Source organism: Rhinolophus hipposideros (assembly GCF_964194185.1).
Source record: "Rhinolophus hipposideros genome assembly, chromosome: 4".
NCBI lineage: Eukaryota > Metazoa > Chordata > Mammalia > Chiroptera > Rhinolophidae > Rhinolophus > Rhinolophus hipposideros.
Window position 1 is genome coordinate 30,521,759 of NC_138050.1, and position 26,754 is coordinate 30,548,512.

A 26,754-nucleotide genomic window follows, 5' to 3' on the forward strand; every position below is an offset into this window, starting at 1 on the left:
TAAACTTACTGTTTCAGTTTTATAGATATCAAAAATAGGGATAAATCAAGAATGTAGATAGAATTATATTGACTGTTTTGGTGTATCTATTTAGACCATCTTTTTTTTCTCTTTCTTTTCTCCCTTTGACTTGTTATTAGGTGAATAATAATTATAGATTTCTTGGAATGAGTCCTAGTTGGCCATGTTGTATTAATCTTTAAGTGTAATACTGTGTTTTATTTGTTAATATTTTGTTAAGTATTTTTGCATTGATAATTTTAATTTGACTGGTCTGTACTTTTTGTTTTTGTATTTTTTATTCTATTTTGGTATAAGTAGATGCTAGCATCTTAAAACAATCAGGAAGATTTCCTTCTTTTCCTGTGTTCTGTAACAGTTTAAATAACACTAGAAACACCTATTCCTTGAAAACTTGAAAGAATTATCATAGGGAATGTTCTGGGCTTACTTCCTTGTATGGTGCCTGTTTTCCATAGGTTTTCTATCTCTTTTTGAGACAATTTTGACATTTATATTTTCCTTGAAAATCATTTTATTCAGGTTTTCAAGTTTATTAATATAGAGATTTACAAAAATAATATTTATATTTTTGGTATTCCATATATGTATGGGTTTCCTCCACTTCTTCCATATTCTTAGTTATAATATAGATTTATCTATTTATTTTATTTTTAACGGCATCATCTGGTATATTAGTATATTTACCAAATATAATTTTTGTATTTTTAATTCATCCATTTTGCTTTTACATTTGTTAATGAATTTATTTTACTTTAGTTTTTTTTCTTAATTATTTCTTGCTCTTCAAGATAATAATCTATGTGTCCTCAACCTAGAAAACTTGAACATTTGCAACCATATCTTTCAAATGAATTGAATTTTCATGTATATTTGGCCTAGGTATTATAAGAGAAAGGATTCCTAAGTAAAAGGGTTATTACGATTCTGCAGAGCTTTTTTGGTAACTATATATAATATAAAAATTAAAATCATGACAAATCAGTTTAAGAAGTCAAAGCAAATATTTGTCTGTTTTGTGTATAGGTCAAAAATATTTTGACTGACTTCTCTTAATAGACTATAAGTAAATGTATATTTTTTTAAAAATATCTTCCCCATCACTGATTGATGTTTAGTAAACTCATGTTATGCCAAGCTCCCTGTTGGACCAATCTTATCCTTGGCCTTTTCTCCCATCCTCTGGTTCCAAGCCTTAATATCTTTCTCTATCAAAATATATGTGCCCTGTGTCTCATTCCCTCAATAATGGGCTCACCCCCTAACTAGATGATAGTTTGACCTGATAAACTTTCACTAAAGTATTAATGCTTGGCAATAGTTTGGAATATTAACTTCCTATAAACATTTGCATTTTAATAGAGAACTTTTAGAATAACAGTGTCTTAATCCCATAACATTGGTGATAGGAAGACTCTTTGCTGGTATTTGAATTAAATAGTGTAGACAACTTTATTTAAATATAAAACCAGCTTCATGGACAATAAACAAATGTATGAACGTTTTCAAAATCTAATTTTTTAGGAGCATTTTACAAAACCGTGTAAAATTGTCTCATTTTTATTTGTAGGCTGGTGGAATGAAGGCAGGAACATTTGAACCTTACCCTTCACATTCTGCTGACCCTTATGTGGCTAAATTGACAAGTCGAACTTCCAGTAAAGATGTTAAGATTTTCCACCCACCAGGTGGACCAAAAAGCAGACCAATTGAAAGTATAATGACTTTGAACATCAAAAGGTAATAACATGTTACATTTAGGTCATAAATCAAGAAAAATTGTTTTCAACTTTTAGATTTCTTCAAAATAATATCTTTTATTTACACATATTTTTTAAAATAACAAATTTGGGTGACTTTAGAAATCTCAGCTCCTTCCATATACCTACCCTCCCTTGTAGAAGTTCTTTCCCATCTTCTGAAATTCCCGATTGAAAAAGCTGAATTTATCTCTATCAAACTATTCTGTTCATCATTTTTTAAAGCAAATCTCTACCACCATATTGTGAGTCGTTTGAGAGTACTTAGATATTTATAGTTCAGTCAGCAATACATGTTAACATTGTCTGTTTCTCAAAGAGAGTTTTGACCCTTGTTGAAGGGCTCCAGTCTCTCAGTAATTAAAAGGAATCCTAGTGTCACTTATGATTTCTATCTTTAATTTTGAAATAATCTTTTATGAAAACAGGAAATATTTTTGTTAATGCTGTTAACATCATTTTATAATACTTTGAGAAAAAGTATATTATTAAAGTATGGTAAAACTTCAATTTTGCCCAGGTTTTGAGCACTCTCAAAACTGAAAAGAAGTTCTCAGGAGGTCAGAACAGAAATTAGAAAAGGACAATTCATCGTTTTGTGTGTGTGTGTGTGTGTGTGTGTGTGCGCGCAAAATCATAAATAAGCGGAAGAATTCATTTGATTACCTTTCTGTCTATTCATTGAAAAAATGTTAACTCCAATTAAACTAATTTACATATTTCTAACTTCAGTGTAATCATACAATGGATTAGGTAAAGCACACCAAATTCACATTCTTTTATAAAAATAGTAGTACATCTTTGTCACTTGTGGACAGTGTTTATAATACCATTATTATTAGATCACATAAGTAAGAGTTCCTTCATTACTTATGTAATTTAACTGTTGTCTATAGGACTTATAATCTGGGGGTGGTTTTCTGTGATTTTTTTTTTTTTTTTATCCAGAGAACATTGCTACGAAAGTCCTATGATGCACTAGAATATATGTTTGGACAGAGGAAAAAAAAAAAGTAGCTGCTTGCTTTTTTGAAGAATCAAAAGTTTATCTTCTATTTAGTAATTTTGAGTTTATTGAAATCTCTTTCTTTTTATATTATCACAAATATTATCCTAAATCAAGTTTTCACTCTTTTTACCCTAATTTTAAACCTAATAAACCTCTGGGAGGTAGTATTTAAAATTGATCCCATAAACCAATTTTTACTTCTTAAATTCCATTTTTAAAGTATATCTGACTTAGGTTAAGTGAAATTTTTTGATTTGATGAGAAAATTTGGTTTTGGATTGTTAATTTTTTTATTGTAAAACATTTTTTTACAAGAATGTGCAGATATATTACCCGCACCTGTAAAATTAAATGAGCATTTATTTTTTAATTTTAGGTCACTAAATATGAAGAACTACAAGACTGCTTCATTACAGTCCTATTAGCATCTGGAAGACAAATAGCTATCTAGATCTTGACTACCAGTAATGCATTATCAAGTGCTAATTATTTGAAAAAATAAAAGATGTTGTGGAACAGATAGCTCAAGAATTTAAAAGAAATTTAAGCCTGCCATTCTAATACTCTTCCTAGTTTTAGTACTATTACTTAATGAATAAATGACATTTGCTAATAATTTCACAGGTGATTGTTGATCTGTGTTTCTGAGGAGAGTATAATGTTTAGAAATTTTGTGAAATCTTGAGTGTAGTCTATTATTTGAGAGCTTTTCCTCCTAATGTTAAAAAATTGCAGGGTTGGTAGATGTCGGGGCTGGAGGGATAGAAAGTATACGGTAAGTTCTTAATTTATTGTTTCTTCTTGGAGGTATTTGAAAATTGGATAGCTATCCAAGGGCCATAGCCTGTTAAAGCGTTCTTAACATCAAAGATGAATATTGATCATTCATACGGCATAGATTCACGTATACACGCATTATACTGTGAGGCAAATGTCTCAATTTACGAGGTATAGTGCCTTCTATTTATGGCCTCTTTAAAGCATCTGATTAACTAATGCAGCCCAGGATGACATGGGGGAAGGGAGAATGGGGAATGCACTTTTAGTTAAGTATCTCATAAAACATTACCAAGTTACGTGGTGGGTGCAGTTTATCTTTGGTGTCCTCTCTTGCTCTTCTGTAGCTGTGGAAAGCTGCCGCTCCTGGACCATCTCCCCGAGTTGTTACCCTCTTACTCCCAAGTTCTCTCTTCTTCACTCACCCTATCACTTTTAAAACTATCTGTTGTTAAAATATACAATTTAAATACATTACTATAATTCATAGTGTGGCCTCTGTCATTAGTCCTCATTTAATTGGGGTAGAGGGTGGTGGCGCTTGTATTAAAAAGAGAAATTTCTAATATCTGTTAATATAATGTAGTGGGGAAGTTATTTTGATTCGTGGTGTTTTCTTAGGATTTGTCCCTCTGCCATTCTAGGCTTCTCGGAGCTGGAAAGCAGAATGTATAGAGGCTGCAATATTCTTCTTTTGGACCCATTTTTTTTTCAATGGGGGTGACTGTGTCAACCCAGGTGTGCACCTGGCTTTTAAAGGAATTGCAGATGGTGCAGGGAAGTTTTACTATTGTCAGATTTTGCATATATATAAATGTGTGTATATATACATATATGTATATACACATATATATATTTTTCATGCCTCAACTGTTTACTTTTTTTCTAAAAGAATATTAAGGGTATAATGTAACTCAAAGGGGGAACACATTTGTCTTCAGAATAGGAGTGGTTTTACCAATGCACATAAATGAATAAAATTCACATATTTATACATTGATAAATGCTACCCCAAACGCCTTATATATGCATTCTTTTGAGATAAGAGGTTTATATTTTCAGATTTCATTAAAATCTAATTGCTCATTTTCACCTCTGTCTTCTGTTAGCTATAATTAATTTTTATTGATGTGCCTTTCATAGCAATACACACTTCACATAATATTCACAGATGGGGACACACATCTACTGCCTTACTGAAGAGTATACGTAGTGTGACAATTGGCAGAGCTTATCTAGAGTTTACATAAATGCATTCTGTCAAGTTATAGAAAAGGAAATGCAGAAACCAGTAATAGGAATAGTGAAACATGTAGAAAAATTAAGATTTTTGAAATAATCAGTAATAGAGGCACACACACACATACTTGATTTTCGGGGGTCAAACTATGTATGATGCCCATTGATTGTCTTCTTACAACTATTGTCTCTTCCTTTAATTTTGAAAATACAACAGTACAACATTAGGTAGCTTCCTGTGAAACAGTTTTTCCCCCCAGACCCAGACATGAGGAGTTAAGAGTTAATGGACAGTGGCATCTTATCTTTTGACAACTCAGGCATCTGGTTATCTACTGTCCTCTTATGATGCCTGTATGAATTCAGTAAGTTTCTGCTTCCACCTCAGTGAATAATGGAAGAAATAAGCTTGCTGAGCAGCTGTTATTCTCTGCTGCTAACCATCCAACCACATCTATTTAAGGTTCAAAATTGAAACAAAGATTGAGGATGTTAACCTGATTATGAAGGAGAGGCTTAACTTGAAGAGAGACTTAGAGCAACAAGAAACTCCAAGAGGAACTGGAGGAAAGTTAATCAGTTGCTTATCATGTTTTTGGAAATCTTTTCTTCATAGACTACCTGCTCCTTTGTACGTTAATATTCTGGAACATGCTTTAAGAATAATAAGCCAGGCTGTGTAAGTTGGAGCAAATCACGTAAGTTCTTGAGAACTTCCTGTTCGAATTATCATGGAGACCAAATTAAAAATGTTTCATAAGCTGAAAAAAATTATATGTAAAACTTTAAAAAATTAGATCAATCATTATCCATCAATTAAGTTGTTGTAAATACAGTGTAAGGTAATTTGTTAATTTGAATTTTTATCAGTTATAACCGTATTTTATCATGGTACTTTGTTTGAAATGTCAAAAATGAATTAATAGCCAGTACTTAAACGTGTTTATTATGTGCCAGGTTTATTATGTACCCTTTCCATAGGGTTTACATATTAATATGTTTATATTTACTAATCACTTAATCTCCTTTTAACAAATGAAGAAATGGAGGCAGAGAAAGGTTAAGTAACTGATCCAATGTAGCACAGCCAACAGTGAGAAGGCCCGGGAGTGTGGCTGCTTTTAACTACCTATTATTACATTTTGTTCCCAGACTACTTCCTCAATTTTCATAGCAACAGTGATCCTTCTTAAATGGTTTCAAGTTACATTATTCACTCTGTAGTCTTTATCAGAATTAGAGAGCAGAGGAAGTTGGAAGTTATTTATCCATAGGAAATCAAGTATAGAGTACAAGTTAGTTGACAGGAAGAAAGACTGTTTCCAATTTATTCCTCCCTACACCTTATCAAGAGGCTCAGGCTCGTCACTGTGGAAGACAGGTAGAGAGATATTATTCCCAAATTTATATATATTTCCAAAACTCTTCATAAAGCAATATGTAATCATTACAGTTTAGTTAGGAAGGGACCTCAATCTCACCTGTCTAATTTGATGCTTAAAACTCTTCATAACATTCCTACCGAGTGAATGTCCAAACTGTGCCTGTACACTCCAGTGTGACGACAGCTTCTTCATGTAGCATTCATTTAACAAATATTGAGTGCCTGCCATGTTCCAGACATGATCCTGGGTACTAGGATGAAGCTCTAAGTCAAATAGACAAAATCTCTGCCTCCTGTTTGTTTAGGAATACAGTGCATAACATCGGGTAAAGACAAGTGCTCTCAAGAAAATAATGCAGGATAAGGAGATAGAGAACAATGGGAGTGTGTTTAAACTCTGCAACAATAAAAAGCCCAAGATAACTACAGCATTTTGAGAAAGGTAGAGGATGTTAGGAGACTAAGAAATATACAAGAGCTAAATCCTGAGGGTCTATAGAGTCAAGATTTTGGGTTTTGTTTGGAGTGTTATGAGATGGCGTTGAAAGTTTTGAGGCCAGGCATGCCATATTAACTATTTACATTTCACAAGATTCCTTTGGTTGATATTTGGACTATTGGCTATAGGGAGGGTAAGAGTGGAAACGGGAAGCCACTGTAATAGAAAAGATTTGGTGGCTGCTTAGACCAGGGTGATGGCAGTGGTAATCTTAAACCAGCAGTTTGGAAAATGTTATATAGAATTGTAATCTGTCTCCTTAAAGTTTTGACTCATTAGTTCTTTTTCTATTACTTAGAGACATATAGGAAAAAATTGATGCTTTTACACACGACAACTCTTTAAAGGTAACGTCTTTGGGTGTTTATTTCTTATGACATATTTTTCAATTCCGTCACCACTCAATCCTTTCCTACAGAGTAATAATATGTCTCCTTTCAAAAGGATGAGGCTTAGATTGAATGTACTATTTTTGTATGGTCTGATCATTTCAGACTACATAAGAACTTTCATTTCCCTTTTTAATATATAATATTCATATTAATGCAATCTAAAATCTTTAGAGACTCTCTTCAAACTTATTTCTGTGTTTTCAACTATTACCTATAAAACATACCTCCAGCTTAAAACATTATCCTGAATCATAATTCTATTTATAACTGCCTGCAAGACATCTTTTCTTTTTAAAAATGTCACATACATAGCTCAAATGTAATTCATCCAAAATGGAATCTATAATTTTGCCTCTTAAATTAGCTCTTCATGAATTATCCCCTATCTCAGCTAATGGTACATCCAAATATCAAGTAACTTAAAACACATTTTGAAATTATTCAGAAATCGTCTTTTACCATTAAATCCACTACTTCACTAACTTAAAAACCCTTCAGTGTGGGTTTCCATTGTCCTTAAAAGAAAAGCAAAATTCATACCAGGGTTAAAAGGCTCTTCAAGACTTGGCTCCTTTCTCTTCCTTCAGCTTCACTTCTTACTACTCTCCCTTGCTCTTTATATTCCACTAGGGTAGAGTTACTTCACTTTTTAAAATGAGACAAATGCTATCTCTTTCCTGGGAGGGATTTGTCCATTTTCTATTGCTTGGAACTTTTCCCAGCATCCATTGTCATCTTACCTTACTAACTCCAACTTGAATTTCAGATCTCTTCTAAAATATTCTTCCTTAAGGAAGGCCTTCCTGATCTTTGAGATGAGGTTAGGTCCCGGTGTTATGTGCTCAAATAGCAGCCTTTAAGTTTACATTTATAATATTTATTAATGCTCCTGTCACGTCTGAGATTGTAAGTACCATAAGACAATATCTATTTTGTTTATGGTTGTTAGCACATGGCATAGTGCTTGTCACATTATGTAGGCACTCAGTAAATCTTTGTTGATTGAATGAATGAATTGTACCGTGGTGGCCATATTTAGTCATCTTTCACCATTACCTTGAATTATTTGTAATTCCTTGAATGTGTCATGTTATTTTGAGCTATTATGATGGCTCCCATGCAGTTTTCCTTTCCTGGAATACCCTATGCCTTTCATTGTCTTGCTAACTTTCCAATTTCTGCTCAAAACTGAGATTAATACATAATAAAATCCAAAGCTGAAGAATTAATAATAAGATGGAAAATGTGTAGGCTTATATGCTTATGTTAATATTTGAAAAAGATTGAAAATAAAATAGGATACTTAATTCAAAAAGAGAGAAAAACAACAAACCAATTGAAAAGTAGACTGAAAAACTTAGAATTGGTGTTTTCAAAAGCCCTCCTCACCAAAAGAGAGAATACACTATATTATGAGTAAGAAATAGATTTAACCACAGACATGGCAGTAGTTAAAATATGTACCATCCTATATTAAACACATTTGAAAATTAAATGAAAAAAAATGTTACCAGAAGTAACTCAACAAGGACTAAAAACATGAATAGACCAATAAGGGTAGAAAAAATGGAAATAATAGTGAAACCTAGTAGCAAAAAATACTGTGTCTGGATTATTAAGGAGCTAAATTCTATCAAATCTTCAAAAGAGAAATCTTGTGTTATTTAAATTGTCTTCATCATAGGAAAATATGAAAAGAGTTTCGATTTATGAGGCTAACATAACTGGACAAGGATAACATAATAGGGCAAATAATATTCCTAACTCATTAAAAAAATCCCAACTCAAAGACTAGCTAATGGAATCCACATTTTAAAAGAACATAAAATAAGATTTATTATTCTATGCTAAAATAGCTTGACATTAGTGAATCTATTCTTATAATTAACTTTAGTAATATATTAAAATGGATAAAAATATATGTTCCCCCCATATATGGTAAGAAGTCATTTGATAAAATTAAACATCCTTTCCATTTAAAACCTTTTAGGATGTGAGGATTAGGAAGAACCTTCCTTAGCTTCTAAAGGATATCTATCAGAATTATAAATATGAGCTAGCACCATAAATAAGACAATGCTCTGGAAAATATAGTTAAAGTCGTACGACAAGGAAAAAAATCCTATCTATTCCTCTGTCAGTAATTGTTAGAACAAGTAGAAAGAAGATCAGTAAGGATATAGAATATTTGATCAACAATGTCAACCACTTTACCTGTTTAGTTGACATTGATGAACACTTCAGCCAACAACAGCAGAATATACATTTTCTTCAAGTTCACATGAAATATTAACCATGGCAGACTGTATATACTGAGCATTAAAACAAGTCTCAATATATTTAAAAAGATTAATTGTAGAGAGAATGCTCTCTAATTATAATAGAATTACATTATTAATAGAAATCAGTAATAAAAATATATGAAAATCTTCAAGTGTTTTGGAATTAAGCAACACGTCTAAATATTCCACTAGATCAAGGAATAAATGACAAGAAAAAGAGAAAATATTTTGAACCAAATGAAACTGAAAACGTTAAACTTTATCTGACACAGTTAAAGCAGTATCTTAAATCTACGTAGTAGAGAAAAATAAAGGTTCCAAACCAAACTTCCACCTTAAGAAACTCGGGATTATGTGTAAATACTGTGACCCACTGAGAACACAGTGCTCTCCTCGTCTTAGGAGGAATTTATGTGCAGCATCTAAATCACTGTTTCCTTGTTAACTGAAAAAAAAAAAAAAAAGAAAGAAAGAAACTAGGGAAAGAGCAAATTAAACCCAAAATAAGCAGAAGGAAGGAAATTCTTAAAACAAGAACAGAAATCAATGCATTAAAAAGTAGAAAATCAATAGAGAAAAATCAATAAAACAAAAGGCTGATTTTTTTGTTAAATTTATTGGGTGACAATGGTTTGTAAAATTATATAGGTTTCAAGTGTACAGTTCTATAATACATCATCTATATATCACATTGTTTGTTCACCCCGCCAGAGTCAGTTCTCCTTTCATCACCATATGTTTGATCCCCTTTTCCCTCTTTTTCGACCCTCCCTTTCCCCACCCCTTCCAAAAGGCTGATTTTAAAATATAGCAATAGAATTAATTAAACTCTAGTAAGACTGATAAAGAAAAAAAGGAGAAACCCTAAATTACCAATGTCAGAAATTAAAGATGGGACATCAGTACAAGTCCTCTGGATATTACAAAGATAATAAGGAATATTATGAACAACTTTATGCCAATACATTTGAGAACTTATAGAAAATGTACAAATTCTTCAAAACATGCAAATGATCAAAACTGACTTAAGAAGAAATAGAAAATCTGAATAGTTCTATATCTATTCATGAAATTGATTTTGCAATGTAATGTAAAACCTTCCTATTTAGAAGACTTGAGGCCCTTGGGTGAATTCTATTCTGTATTTAAGGAGGAGATAATATCAATAATAGCAATCCTATAATAATCCTTTCAGAAAATAGAGGAGGAGGGGATACTTCCCAACACATTTTATGACTCCAGATTTTCCTGGTACCAAAACCAAACAAAGACATTTAAAATAAACTAATATAGAGGCCAATATCCTTCTAAACATAGAAGAAATCCCTAACAAAACATTATCAAATTGAACCCAGGAGTATATATTAAAAGGATAATACATGACCTAGTGGAGTTATTCCAGCAATGCAAGGTTGGTATAATGTTTCAAAATTAATCAATGTAATTACCATATTAGCAGATTAATGGAGAAAAAACACACATGATCACCTCAATAAATGTAGAAAAAGCATTTGATAAAATTTAACAAGTTTATTTATATAGCGAGGAGCCTTGGGAGGTACAGATAGTATTTTCCTCTGGAGCAAAGGGCAGATTTGTTTTCAGCCTTGGAAGCTAGAGATAGTATCTCCTGTGGAGCAAGGGCAGGTGTGCTAGCTGTCCTGTATAAATAAAGGTAATGTTTCCATCTAGAGCAAAGGGCAGGCATGCTTACTGCACTTATGAAAGATTTGGGTTCCCTAAACATAGAATTCTCTCCTGGAATGTAACTGTGTGGCCCTTTTCATGTTGCCTATAGGAATCGGGGCTTGGAGAACTGATGCAAAAATGCTAATACTCTGGCTATTGCTGTTGCATATATTGCTGTTGCATATATTGCTGTTGCAATATCCATATATTATGTAATATATATAATATGTATATATAATATATACCAATTTCCAATTTCTAATTAAAAAATAGTCTAATCAATTACAGGGTAATTCTAGTCATATGTCAAAGTTAATTTAAAATTATCTTATGGGGAAAAAAGTATTTAGACAAAGGATTTTGAAACAGTAATTATAGAAATTTATTTACATATCTTGGAGGGAAGCAATTGATACAGTTTACTTGGAATTCCTGGAAAAAAAGAAGGATTTTTTTTTTTAAGGTGGGAGTGCTAAGTACACTTCAGAAAAATAATAGTTAAAAAGAAAAAAAACCCTGCTCTCTCCCAAAGTTGCTTTGTGCATATACAATGTATAAAAATAATATAAATAAAATAACATGAATTTTATCAAAAAAAGCAAAATCCCTAAATAATTCTACTATGTAATAAATTGTATACAAATTTTACAAAACTAAATTGTGTTCATCTTAAAAGTTGCCTTCTTTTTACTGTCCTCTGACTAGTGCCCAATAGGCTACAGCAGGGGTGTCCAAACTGCGGCCCGCCCATGATCCATTGTTAATTGGCCCGCAGCAAATTCCAAAAATATATTTAGTTTACTTAAATAAACCAGGTGAGGCAATACGTACTTCACCTCGAGTGAGTGGCCCTGCTGTTTGTGTATTTTACTGCATATGGTCCTTGGTGAAAAACGTTGAAAAAAGTTTGGACACCCCTGGGCTACAGGAATCTTAAAAATGTCACTACTAATCCACTACAATATACATACCTTTCGAATCAGGAGCTAAAGGCCTACTCCTGGGATTAGAGGTGTCTTCATAAATATCATAGTTGTTAAAATGGAATTTCTCTCTTCTTGAAATGTAACCAGTTTTTGATAGGTCACTATGTTGACCACAGATTTTTTCACTTAGATTTAAATATTCCCTTTGAAGATTCCGCATCTCAAACTCCAAGGTATCCCTTTCATTCTCTATACTTCTTACATAGTTTTCTAAAAGTATTTTGTCTTCTGCAAGTCTGCTGATGCTGTTTTCAAATTTTGTATTTTCTTGACTATGCTTTTTTAGTTCTTCTTTTAGAATCTGATTATCTGCTTTAATTTCCATTACCATTTTTGATAACATTTCACATTCATTGCCCATTTCAGATAAACTATTCTTATAAATACTTGCTTCTGATTTTGCATTTTTTATTTCCTTCAAAAAATTCTCTTCTGCAGTGGATTGGTATGTTTGAATATTCTCAATTTCTCTTTCCATCATTTGTCTAGCAGCTGTAGATTCTTGTAATGTTGTTTCAAGATTAGTTTTTTCATTTTTAACTGTTTCTATTATTTGAAGAAATGCCTCTTGTTCAGTTTTTGCCAATCTTTCTTTCTCTTTTAGCTGCATTATCTCTAGCTTGTTTTCTTTTAGTTCATTTTCAAGTGAACTTTTTTCCTTTAGAAGCTGGTGTGTTTCAATCTCTAACATTTCCTTTTCATCCTGTATTAATAGAAGATTTGTTTTCATTGATTCCATTTCTATACTCATTTGATTATTTTCATTATTGACAATGGTCATATCATTTTGAGTTTTGTGTTCCTTATCTTTTAGTTGATTGAATGTTTCTATCATTTGTTGCTTCTCCAAAGAAAGTTGACTATTTTTTTCCTCTAGAGTTTTATTTTGTCTTTCGAGAACATTGTATTTACTAATTATTTTTTTCAATTCTTTAAGACATTCTTTGCCATCTTCTTCTGTTTTAATTAATTTGGAGTGAAGAGTATTCTTTTCTTCAACCAAATTCTTAAGTTGCTTTTCATATATTTCTATTTTCTGTATCAGAGATTGTGTGGTAAAGACAAGAGGTTTTATTTTGGTCTTAAGGGCTAGATTTTCATTCTCCAGTTCTGTTAGTTTTTTCTGTATCTGCATAGATTCTTTTAGGTAATTCTGTAAGTACTGAATTTTTGCAACACACTGCTCAGTAACAGAATTGACTTTGGATGTTTTCTCATTTTCAAATTTTATTGATCCTTGTTTTACTACAGATGGTTGCCTTTCTTTGTCTTTCATTTCATATTTTGTTGGGTCAAAGAATGACTGTGTATGTCTTGGAACTCTGGAATGGAATTTTAAATCTGTAATATTCTTGCCGGTGATAGGAATTTCTTTATTGTTTTTCTCATTCTTCTTTCCCCTGTGTGTTTCACTTTTAGATAATTTCTTACATTTCCTACAAAAATTCACATGGAATTTTGACACCGTTTCTCTGAGTGGAAGTAATTTGTTTACTAATGCCTCTAATTCTGAAATTCTCTTTGATTTTATATCTTCATTTAAGTTATTTTCTATATTTTCTTCCTTGATAAAATTAATTTTTTCCTTGTGAATGGAGGACAGGTCATATTTACTATTACTCTGAACATTTGTATCAATTTTTAAAGTATGAAGTTCATTTGTAAGTGCCAATTCCCTGTCATGTGACTTTTGAAGCTCTTCCTTCATCTGTTTGATAGAATGGCAAATATTATCTAAATTTTCACAAAATCCATTCTTGAGAAAAGGCACAGTAATTTTGGATTTATCCAGAATTACTGTATCAGCTTGAGACATCACATTTTGAGGTGCATTAGGTACAAAACTATAAAGGTTATTATAATTCTTCAACATGTCAGAATTTTCTGAAGGGTTCATAATTATGCCTGAAGCTGAATTATCTGTCGAAGTTCTTAGAGTTAAAATATCCTTGAACTGTATCTGGGATGGAATATTTATACTTTGAGAGAGACTGTTAACATTATCGCTAATGAGTTTTTCTTCCATTGAATGAAGAGTCTTGGAATCCTCAAAATGATGAATTTTCTCCATAGAAAGGATTTCTTCTTGATTCTCTATAGGCTAGTAACAATAAAAAGCACACTATAAATGTACTATCATTTGCCACATGACCAACAAATTAAGATAATATTTTGTGGAGGGTTTATTTCTGCAAGCAAACGGACATTTCATTCATTTATACAGCAAAGAAGCAAAACAAGCATGATTCATTTTCTCCAGAAAATAGAACAACAGTTGAGATCTGTAACTCTGGTCTTCACAGTTTGCTTAGAAATTGTACTTATGTCCTTAGGGGGTGAGATACATGGGCCAACCCCTCAATTTCAGAAATAGAAATTTAGCATCTCTCAAGAGACCATTATAGATAGTTGGGAAAGACAGCAGCAATAGCTGAAATGGAAGTTCAAAGAAAATGAATATTTCCGCTTCTGGGCTATTTGTCAACCTTAGCTTGCATTCCTAGGATTAGATGATTCTAGGGCTGTGACTATCCTAGGAATGTGGGTTCTAAACAGTATCTCTAGTTTGGACCTTTTCTAGGGAATTCACAGGTCAAAGTCAAACCTAAAAGTAGAAAAACTCGTAAGTGGACAGATAGGCTAGAAAAACTACTTTGTATTTCATTTACTTTGTAATCTAGGCATCTGGACTAAGTCAAATACCCCGTCCCCCACACACACTCTCCTAAGGGAAACGTGATGTTGCAGAAGTACAGAGGTAAACGCACATCTTTCAGGGTTTTCAGGACAGGAATTTCCTTATTTTCATGTGTTACAGTCCAATCACCCTATGAAGAAGAGGAAAATGTAAAGTTGAAGATAAATTGGTTGTAGTAACATTTTTGAAGTACCGAAATAGAGAATGATTTTGTACAGAATAACATACCTTTTCAATGTGTGCATTGAATACGAGGTTTTTTCCTGAGCTAAACTGTGGGTTTTCTACTTCAATAATACTTTTGTTCAATATTTCACTGATTTCAGACTGTACCTTTAAAAGATAAATTGAGAATATTAGATGTGATTTCAGATTTTTAAACTTATGGTTATACAGGAGTAATAGATATTATAACTAAAAAATAACTTTAAATTTCCTGCACATAAAAATTCTCTATCACATAAAATATACACTCAATTTATTGTAATCTCTATAATTAAAGGAATCTTTAAGAAAATCATGCCTTTATTATGTGACTATAAAATCAAAGGCTTAATTTAGGAAAACAAAATTTTATGAAGTATATTCAAATAATTTTAAATTTTGATTTTTGCATTGTTGAATACATGAGAGACCTTTGTTCTCTGACATCAAAATGAAATCTACTCTGTCACCCTCAGGAGTTTCTCTTTTCTTCCCATTTCCCTGCAATTGCTTCTAATACAAGAATTATTCAGATGAAGTTTATGTCCGGTCTTTAGTGAATATGTGTTGTTACACACCCCCAATATTCATACCCTAACCTTCTCTTAACCCTACCTTGTAATTTCTTCTGGATAAAGTCCATGTGCCTTTGATGACTCTGATCCCACTTCTAGCTCTAGGGGTAGCAGGTGACTCAGAGCTGACCAGTCAGAGCCCCGCCTGCCTTTGAACAGTGATTGGTTCAAGCATTGCATGTGACCCAATTTGGGGCAGTCAGAATTAGGTCAAGAACCTCACTATAAACTGTTAAGAGATAAAAGCATCGTCTCTTCTATGACTGGAACCCAGAAGGATAAAGGCCTGGACCTTCTAGCAGCCCTTTTGCCACCATGTAGAGTCCAAGAATCCATTCTTGTGAAAAGCAGAACCAAGATAAGGAGTGCGACTGGTTCCTTGATGCCATGAGTCCTGATCGCATGGAGTAAGCCATCCCCAAATAAAAAATCCCTAGGATTTTCAGTTACCTGAGCTCGTAAAGCACACTTTTTTCCTTAGTCAGTTTGGGTTAGATTTTACATCACTTATAATGAGAGTCCCTATTTGTAGACTATAGATAGGTAACACTTTAAATGTGTTTTGAAAAATCAATGAGTGCTATTTCTTTTTGTCTCATACACAAATATAGGTATAACAGAATATAGTTTTCTCCAAATTTTGAGCCTAGAAAATGTTGCTGCGTCTATTTTATTACATTTTATATCAACTAGTCAATTAGTGATCATCAGCTTAGATATGTGGGACGATATCCTTAAATTTATTTATTTCCTATGTATATATCAAATGAAACATACCATGCTGACGTTCTGCAAAGTCTGTATTCGGAGAGCCTGAAATGATTCCAGTTGATGCTGAAGGGCCTATGACAACGTTAAACAAGGCATGGGATTGAGTATTTTTAGGTAGGTGAACATACACTTGAATTGTTATGATTTTTTTTCCTATCCCTGAAGTTGCCAATTACCAGAAAGGATGACTCACATTCTTGCTAACTCTCCAATGCATTTTCATGAAGATTTTGGTGGAAAACCTGTGGGGAGCCATAATTTCTTGTTTCTCTGGAAACTTGCCGCCTGGCTTAGTTCATGATTAACCTGTTTCAAGTCCTAAGGCATTGTTCTGCTTGTCCCTCCAGGGGGCTTGCAGGCTACTGAAGAAATGAGGTGGGAGTGGCTAGTTTTCCGGGATACAGATAACTGATGGCTATCAGGATGATTGGTAGACTTTGTCTTGTTAATTACTTTGGGGAGTTTTTTAGTGATTTTGTAGTTTCTTTGTAAAAGTTGAAAATTTACTTTCTGTGAGGTAATGCACACATGTGATTGTTAAACTGCACGTACCCATAGGGTATATATTGGTGAAGATAATTAAACCGCTTGCTCCAGCATCCCTGGAGACCGTCTGCATCATCATTTGTGTGTGCCTCTTTCTTTCATTTCCACTCCCCCTCCCAGGTACCGTTCGATCCGTGGCAGCTGGCCTGCCACAAAAACCCATGTGCATTTAGGAAGTATTTATTCTGAAAAATATCAGCCTTTACACAAGTTTTCAGAGAAAATAAAATGAAATATACTCACTTTTAATGCTGATTGTGGTTGAATTTGATTTTCTGATTCTGACATGCAGCCATATTCTAGAAAGTAAAATTGAACAACCATGTGATTTAATTCTTAAGTTTTATTTTTAAACAACTGTAATGGAAAGCAATCTCCTAATTTTCTTGGATAGTGACAGGAAGATAATGAGAATCTTGATGTTCACATGAGGAAGAACCTAATGCTAGCCACATAATAAATTTAAGAACTAATTTTCACTTGACTTAAAATATCTACTTTAGGTTGTGATCATGGTTGTACTTTTACAATAAACCATTAGCTTATAATGCCAAACTTGAAACTCTCACTCAAATGTCATTTTCTGCGATATTATATATATTTGTGTGTGTATTCATATATGGATATATATCCATATATGGATATATATATATATATTCATATATACGTGTGTAAAAGAAATCCTCATGTTATAGGAAGACCCTTGGCAAACTACTGTACGGGTCTCAGTGTCTATGAAACAGCCATGTGATGCTTTTCCTCCTTATCATAGAAACAAGTTGGATTAAGAGAGCGTAATTTTTGTCATGCTCTTAGCGAAGTGTTACAAAGAGGCATGTGTTCTTCCTAGAAAGTAGATTATAGATCTGTAGCAGGAGAGAAACTATATAATGTTTGCAAATTTCATGACCTATATCCCTCTTTGTCCAGATATTTGACTACTTGCTTATTTTGTAATTTGTTTAAAAAAGATTTTATTGGGGAAGGGGAACAGGACTTTATTGGGGAACAGTGTGGACTTCCAGGACTTTTTTATTTCCAAGTCAAGTTGTTGTCCTTTCAATCCTAGTTGTGGAGGGTGCCATTCAGCTTCAAGAAGTTGTCTTTTCAGTCTTAGTTGTGGAGGGTGCAGCTCAGCTCCAGGTCCAGTTGCCGTTGCTAGTTGCAGGGGGCACAGCCCACCATCCCTTGCGGGAGGCAAACCGGCAACCTTGTGGTTGAGAGCCCACTGACCCATGTGGGAATCGAACCAGCAGCCTTTGGAGTTAGGAGCATGGAGCTCTAACTGCCTAAGCCACCGGGCAGGCCCAGTAAATCAATGTTTTAAAATAAAGAACATGGGATTTATATGCTGCTTCTACATATATTTCTCTCCCTCCAGCTCTTCTTTTTTGACCACAGTATGTTTCCACAGTCACCATGATGCTGCTTTTCATGTGGCTCATGGGCAGCTTGAGCAACTCTGCACAGTATTTGTTTTCTCTTGACATCCTTCTCTGATTCCCATTGGTGTAGCCCTCTGAGATACCGTTGTGGAGCCAGTGTGTTTTCCTATGCATTTTTCTATGGCTCCAACGTTAGGTGAGGGGACCTGGAGGAGGGAACATTTGTATCTGTGTGAAGTTGTTGTTGGAGGATGTGATCTTTGGTGTTGTATAGTTTGTGGTTGTTCCCTGAGACAGCGAGAAACCTAGTGGGAGGTGTATCCTATTTCCATAGGGAAATACTCTCTTGATGCGGGTGATCCCCTCAATTCAGTATGGAATCCCAGAACTAGGATTGCCACATAGGATTGTGCAGGTTGTTCACTGCACAAGGAATCCTGGCCAAAAAGATATGTGTGGGCTGAAATTCATCCCATGCTCTGCTCCAATCAGTTATCTGCACCCTGCGTGGGTCTCCAGCCATCTAGAGTAGAGTTGTACCCTGTCCGAATCCACACAAAGGCAACTTCATGGGCTGGTGGTAGCCCTGCCCCAAACCTTTTCTCTCCTCAGGGGAAAGTAAACATCTGTTGATCAGCTTGTAGGTTTACCCCTCTGCTCTAGCAGCAGCTCCTCTCTACCCACCCAAACTCCAATAATAGAAAGACACAGGTATTTCCTCAGTGTTTTTCTATTCACATTTTGGGGGTAGGGGATTAATGAGTATTTCCAGGATTTCGATTTACTTTGTTGCTTCTGAAAGTCAGAGGCAGAGTTAGGGGCCAGGCTATAGTTAGCCAGAATCTTGTTTTTATCTTTGGCCTCCACTTTCTAATTTTATGACCTGAGGGGGTACCCCCTTCCTTCTTCAATTGCTGCTGGTGACATTTTTACTGGTTTCCTAGCATTTTTGTTGTTGTTGTTCATTTCATTTGGTTCTGGGTTAGGGGTTGTGGTGGTCCAGGACCTCGTTTGGCTCTAAAATCTCTACGTGAAAGTCCAGAATAATTATTATAAGTGAGTGATTTAGCCTTAAGTAATGTTTCATGTTTTAGTGGTTCATTCCTTCAACGTCATTCATTGAGATATTGATATCTACGACGTGGCCTCCCCTACTGTTGCTACTGTAGACCCGGCCGTGACTAAGACAGCCCAGGCTCCTGCTCTCATGGGGCCTGCATTCTAAAGGAAAAGACAGAATAAAAAGAGAAGCAAACAAAGACATAAGCAAGATACTTTTAAATAGTGATTAAAAACAAAACGAAGAAAATTGGCTAATGTGACAGTGAGTGAGGATGGAGGCAGCACTGGAGAGGGTGGTTAGGAAACGCCTGTCTGGTATATGGGGCTTCAGCTGAGACTCCTTGGGGATAAGAAGGGACCAGCCCTGTGAACATCTGTAGGAAGAAGTTGGAGCAGAGGGAACAACAGAGTCCTGAAGCAGAAGACGTTAGCTGTGTTTGAAGAACAGAAGGAAAGCCAATATGTCTGTAGATGGGAGCACAGTATAATAAGTCAGTGGGGGAGATGGACTAGATTATGTCGCATCTTGCAGGCCCACCTGAGGGGTTTGGCTTTTATTTTAAGTGAAATGGGATGCTTTGGAGGGTTTTAATCAAGAGAATGATTTGATTACGAGAAATGGTTACAGGACACTCGACTGCATGATAATGGATGATGAGGTGGCAATTGCAGAACTACTGCAATAATCCAAGTGAGAGATAAAGGGTATCTTGGACTAGACTGGCAGTGGGGGCAGTGGAGAAAAATAGGTGGATTCATACTGTGTTTTGGAGATAAAGTCATCAGCATTGCTAGAGGATTAGATGTGGCCAGAAGAAGAATGAAGGATGATCCTTTGGGTTTTGGTGAGCGCAGATGTATGAATGATGGTGTCATTTGCTGAAACGGAAAAGTATGGAGTAAGAACATATTTTAGGGAAAACCCTTTTAGATGTGTTCAAGTTCTCTGTTAGACATCGACGTGTCTGTCCAAGTGTCTGCCTGTCCACAGGCAGTTCCAGTCTCTGGTTCCAGGAGTGGTTAGAACACTGTGTTGGACAATATGGACACCACTGCTGGCCTGGACAGGGGCAGTTTCTGTGCGGTGACAGGCGCGGGGACTGAATAAGTGACTTGAGAAGACAATGGAATGTGAAGATATGTTCAGCATTGCTGTGAGGGATAATTCCAGCAGTGTTTAGTGCATGGCACGTAGTACAGGCTCAATAAATATTTAATCATTACTGCAGAGGCAAGGACATTATCAATATGATGATGATTCCGTAAATTTAAAATTTCCAATTGAGATGGAGAGGAGGACGGCTGCTCAAAACTCTCCAATGTGTCCCATTTTGCTGAGAATAAAACCCCAGATCCTTACATGGCACTACCACGCCCACCTCCCCAGTTTCCTCTCTACCATTCTCCTACCATCTTCCTTACCATTCTGCCCGGTCATACTGGCTGTTCCCCAGACATACCAGGCAGCTTCCCAGCTCAGGGTCTCTGCAGGTGCTATTCTCTGCCTGGAATGCTCATGCCCTAGAAATCTGCATTGATTACTCCTTTACCTCTTCAGGTCTTCACTCAGATGTCACCTGATACATGAGGTCTCCTTCCATCCTATTTAAAATGGAATTGCATACTTCCCACCCACCTCTGAATCCATATACTCCCCATTCCCTGTGCCTTACTTTTCTCTACAGGATTCACTCCCATCCTACACACAGTATCCTTTGTTCCGCCTCCCCCACTAGAAGGTAAGCTTCATGTGGGCAGGGAATTTGTGTGTTTTGTTTACTGTTGGATCTCCAGCACCTAGGACAGTACTCACTCAAAAATATTTGTTAGATGAATGAATAGATGGATGGATGGATGAGTGAATGAATGAAGGCTTGCATAGAACACGGACACTAGGAACAGCACACTGGACATCCCGAAGTTTGAAAGTATCTCTCACATCCCCATTCCAATAAATCGAGGGTTAATTAGGCTAACTACTTGTTCTTTTAAAATCAAAGAGACCTCAGAAATATTATATAACTTCTTAGAACTCTGCATTACTTATGCAAATCAGATCAATATTCTGTTGGTTAGTACTCCGGAAACGGATCACTTGGTGACAATGAAGGGTAGATAGGAGAACAGAAAAAGTGGAGGGAACAAAATCATATCTCCCAATTTCGCCTGTAGTTGTTGGCACCCTTGTCAGCGCCTGACATAGAAAATCTACATCTGTCAGTTATTGAGTACCTGTCCTTGCTGGACCTTGTACTTGTAACCACAAAGGCGGTAATTTTTCAACAAGCACATATAGTCTCTTTGCATGTAACTTCATTTTCTATAAATCTTTCTCCAGAGCCCTGACTCTCCCTCGTGTTAGAAAACACATGATTGCCAAATTAAGGGCCCTCAATCCCTTCTGACTTGATATGCTCTCTTTGAGGTAAATGCTGAGTTGACCCGACGTCTGAACTCTCTATGAGGACTTGTTTCCCCCTGTTCAGGGGTCCCCGTTACCGCTCCGGGTTGCCCAAGGATGCCTGCGTGTCCTCATGGATGGTGGGGCGCAGAAGAGCAGAGGGGGACAGGTCAGTGCACTGCCTGCTGTGCATGGTCCTGCTGGCCTCCACGGAGATGTCGCTTATCCGGGTGGTCAGTGGACGTCTGGTTGTCTTTTGTCTACTGAGGTGTGGCTGCTCTAGCCCGTTTCTCCATGGCCCTTGAGAAGACATTTGTGAAATTCCCGCATTTACAAAGGTGCGGAATTCCTGTCCTGACCTCAGGTCTCTGGTTCACCACTTCTCTCAGCACCTCTGTCTGGATTACCCATATGCCACACATCCCCATTCCAATAAATTGAGGGTTAATAAGGCTAACTACTTGTCCTTTTAAAATCAAGGAGACCTCAGAAATATTATATCACTTCCTAGAACTCTGCATTACTTATGCAAATCAGGTCAATATTCTGGTATGGGCAACCGGGGGTCCGAGTTTGGCCCATCAGTCTAGATACTGCCTCCCACCCACAGTGCTCTGCTACTTCCCTGGCATGTCACGCTGAACACCAGGCCCCTCTGAGAGGCGTGTAGCCTCCTTGTGCTTCTCTCAAGGAAGTGAGACTCCAAATTCAATGTTCTCAGATACCCCCTCGCTGGATATTTCTATACGTCTTATTCACGGTTTATGTGGAGCTTGAAAACTAGAGCTCATTACTTATTTCAGACACACTCCCCATACAATCAATATCCTGCAGTGCACAAATATTTACTAGAAAAAGTGTTTCCTTTGGAGAAAGTATATATGTTTTTAGTGTCTCTAAAAAAATGAATAATTTTTATTTGGTATTCAGAGAAGCAGTAAAGTAGAGCATGGTGGTTAAGGCCTAGACTCTGAAGCCACCCTGCTGAATACTGGCTGTCACTTGCTACCTGTGTGACCTTGGGGAGTTCATTAACCTTTCTGTGCCTCAGCTTCCTCACTCGTAATATTGGGATAATGGTAGTACCTACTTTGTAAGGTTGTGAGATTAAACAAGTTTAAGTGCTGACAACAATATCTGGCACAAAGTAATGTGCTGTGTTAACTATTAGTGCCGTAATGACAGTTACTGGAAGTACCTATGTAACGGAAGCACACAAGTTGGGCCAGTGGAGTTAGGCAACATACCCGTTACCTGTAGTAAAACGCAGAAATATCACTGCCATCGGATCCTTGGCCTTGGAGATTTTACCTGTTTCACTGCCACCACTTTCCTTTATCCCTTCAGAGGAACTTAGGATCTTGGACGCTGAAAGGAGAACGCAGTCAACTTCATCTCCTTCCTCAAGGTGCTTTTCTGTAACAGAACCACACATGGGTTTTGGTTTTGTTGGAAGAAGGGAGGCGAGGCGTGGGGAGTCGGGATGCCGACGCCCTAAGCGGCCACTGGAGGGCGTGCTAGAGCCATGTATCAGCGGCTGGACAGCGGCTCGGAGGCTGCAGGCAGGGCGCAGGGAGGGAGGCAGCGCTTTTCTTCTGGGTAGGAGCAGGGTGTGTGGCTAGTCCAGAAGATCGCACTCCGGAAGGGACCCATCTTGGGGTGAAAGGGTCGGGGCCGGAGGAGGCGGCTACCTCCACTACTCGTCCACTGCCCACGGGTCCCCCTCAAGGGACAGCCCCCCCACCTGGCTCTTACCTGGGCTCATTTCTGCTTCTTAAGCTTTCTTCCCAACTGCCTTCCCCTATGCATTCCTCTCAGCCGCTTCACGCCGGGCCAGCCCGTTGCCTGGTAACGGGGAGGCTGGGACGCCACCAGCGGATGCGGGGCACGCGGACAGGTGGGGGTGAGGAGGTGGGAGGTGCGCGCTGAGGTGCGCGCTGAGGTGCGCGGTCCTGGGTCCGGGATGGGATGCTTGTCCCGCCAGAGCCGCGCCTGGGACAGCTACAAGATGAGAATGTCCCACTCTTTGCGGTGCCCTCCCAAACCCAGGAGCAATCTCACTTGGGCGTTTTTCTCCCTGCGTCTTCCCTGATGATCCAGAAATTGATCTTTTTGTGGTTGTTTTGTATTATTTTTTATTTAAAAAATTTAAAATTATATTTATTGGACTGACATTAATAAGATTGTATAGGTTTCAAGTGTACCATTTCACATCGTCTGTGTATTGCATTGTGTGTTCACCACGCAAAGTCAAGTCTCCTTCCGTCACCATATATTTGATCCCCCCTCCTCTCTTCTACCCCCCCCCCCCACACATCCCGTTTTTCCTTCTGGTAACCACCATACTCAGCGCTTGATCTTGATCAGAGTCTGACATAACCCAGCACCTGTCGGCCCAGAGCTGTGTAGAGAAAGTGGAATGTCTGGAGACAGCACCTGGGAACTTTTCCCTTTTTTCCTTATGACCAAGCACATTTTCTTTACTGTTTTATTCCTCTTATTTCAACCCATCCATCAGAGTAGTTTCAGCATTTGGGGATTTGAACTGCCCAACACCAATATTGTGAAAGGACTTTTGCTTGCTGTGGTTAACAGAAGACCCCCCCCCCATTTCCAATAATGAATTTAAAATAGCAGTGTATTAAAATATACACATTGAAGCTGTTGCAGAGACGCCGTTATTCATTTGTCAAAGCACGCTAATTTCCTATGCACCTGGGTAAACCACTTGCAAAAGATGAATGTTGCCTTGAAAGCTGGAGCTCCTTCAGCTCAAGAATGATTGGCGTGGCCATAGTCGGTCTTTGTGCTGCTCCGAAAATGGTACTCTTTTAAGTAAAAGTTTTAAACGAGTGTATATTATTTATTTTGCAATAACAGCTATTACAGGTGGAATATAAAATACTTGAAAATTCAAATTTTTAGATCATAGTAAGGAATTTAAAGTCATGATACGGTAGATGAGGGTAAAGGGGATCAAATATATGGTGATGGAAGGAGAACCGACTCTGGGTGGTGAACACACAATGGGATTTATAAAGGATGTAATATAGAATTGTATACCTGAAATTTATGTAACTTTACTAGCAATTGTCACCTCAATAAACTTTAATTAAAAAAAAGTTATGATACAATAATTTACTATATAATAATGATATGGCTTGCTTTTATGGAAATGAAACTCTATGATAGTATCAATGTTTACTTGCTGTAATATCTTGTTTCCTATAGAAATGGTCTCTAGATCTGACAGTCTTCCTTGTGGCATTGTAGACAATTTCAATAAATTGTATTTTTCAGCACGTATATCCTCCACTGATGATTGATATTGACGAAGTTAACATTTTCTGGAGAGCTGCAAAATTTTTCAGCAATGTATCTATTAAATTACACTCTAAGTAAACTGCAGTATTTTGAAGGGAGAATGTAGGTAAAAAGCCTGTGCAGGATGTCTCATCACTCCTAAATACATTGATGTGTATTTTATAAGGACATTCTTCAACATACTCATAGGTACAATATAGCCATTAGAATCCGGAAATTAGCATTGATACATTATGACCCTCTAATCCTCACACCCTACTCATTTCACTGGTTCTCCCAATAATGTCCTTTATAAAAGAAAAAGGATGCAATCTAAAATCTTGTGTCCATTTACGTGTCATGACATGTCTCTTTACCCTATCTCGTGGAGTCAGCCGTTCCTGTTTTATTCAGTGGATTATAGTGGATTATCTTCTGTTGTGAATATGATTTCTAGTGTTGCTTAAATTTCCCTAATTGGGTCAGTGGGGGTTTCTTTAGCTGGCTTACGTGTACTTTTGACATGTCTCCTTCATGACTAGAGTACTTCTTCATTTTCTTGATATACCCAGATGTTCTAGGCTCATTCTATACTTTGCCTGCCCTAGCCCTGAAATCAGCCATTTCTCCAAAGATCTGCCTTGGTTTCTTTTAGAAGAGAATAGCTTTTAGAAGCCAGAGTGTGAGTGCTAAGCATGCACAGAGCTGCTCCGAGGCCATCTTGGTGGATAGAGCTAGGGAATGGCTGTATGTGTATTTATGTACATAAACACATGCAAACACACATGCACATTCACATTCATATTTATTTCTAGAGCTATTTATCTATATTGAGAACCATAAGTTCATGGTACCTCTAGTTCCAATATGACATCACAGGGCTCTTTCAGTTTTCTCCCTTTCCATGTTTGTAATTTCTCTTAACTACGGTGAGAAAGTTGACTCCCATTATTCTTTATACATATATTTATTTATCTGAACAATACCCTTGCAAATATCCCCTTTGTCAATGCCAGTCTCTCACCATAGTCCCTACATGGGTGCTCTTGTCATCCCACTTGGGTTCCAGTACCCTGCACTGCCCCTTCCCTCCTACTCTGCTTAGACTCTGGACCTTACACTGGGTCTCCCTCCACCTAGACACACTCCTCACCCTTCTTGTGCTCTGTCACCCAAAGCTGGGCCTCCTCTCTGTGTAGAAGACATGCACATCCTCCCTGGGCTCTGACACCACATATCAGCCCGTTCCAGGCAGGGCCACACCCCTCACCCCACGGCGCTGCACACTGATGCCAGCGCTCTCCACACGGGGTCGCTCTCCTTCCCTTCCTTGGGATTGGACACCCAAAGTCTGCTTTTGCCAAGGTCGTACAATAATTCTTCCATGCTGTTTAATAAGAGCTGTATTGTTTTACCTTTCATATTTAGATTTGCTATTCATATGGAATTGATTTTTATAGAGTGTGAGGTAGGTGTCAATATACATTTTTTTATGATTATTGAATTGACTCACCATTTATTGTAAAGAATATACCAGCTCTGTACTTGAATATATTGTAAAATGTGTTTTTCTTCTCTGTGCTTTCATCCTACCTTCTTGATCCTAAAGTTCCTCATTGCCAAGTTTCTAAAGTCAAGTAAAATGATTATTTACTTGCCAAGAACATATATAAGAATTAGATTAAAAGAGTAATATAATGAAATTTAGCGACTTTAATATAATGACTTTCAAAATGGGGAAAACCCCATTCTCTTGTGTAAGACCACAAGA

General features: G+C 36.6%; 2 protein-coding genes across 11 annotated transcripts in view; one reads left to right on the plus strand and one right to left on the minus strand.

Annotated features, from left to right (window-relative positions):
- Positions 1-4,658, plus strand: part of CFAP96 (cilia and flagella associated protein 96) — a 30,894-nt gene extending 26,236 nt beyond the window's left edge. For 6 of the 10 annotated variants that reach the window (XM_081046072.1, XM_081046068.1, XM_081046071.1 and 3 more), the window contains exons 7-8: positions 1,592-1,761; positions 3,167-4,658. In XM_081046072.1, the coding sequence (XP_080902198.1) occupies positions 1,592-1,761; positions 3,167-3,215 (219 nt within the window). In that variant the 3' untranslated portion in view covers positions 3,216-4,658. The remainder of the gene's footprint in view (positions 1-1,591; positions 1,762-3,166) is intronic. The other 4 variants (XM_081046074.1, XM_081046075.1, XM_081046073.1 and 1 more) reach the window with 2 other exon arrangements.
- A 6,776-nt stretch (positions 4,659-11,434) lies between these two features.
- Positions 11,435-26,369, minus strand: CCDC110 (coiled-coil domain containing 110; the record flags this gene model as incomplete). The annotated part of the gene is made up of 9 exons (XM_081046660.1): positions 11,435-11,484; positions 12,024-14,139; positions 14,807-14,866; positions 14,965-15,069; positions 16,293-16,358; positions 17,076-17,131; positions 22,992-23,236; positions 23,526-23,681; positions 26,254-26,369. 9 exons carry the CDS (start codon positions 26,367-26,369, stop codon positions 11,435-11,437), a joined length of 2,970 nt encoding a protein of 989 aa, XP_080902786.1.
- Positions 26,370-26,754: the final 385 nt, after the last annotated feature.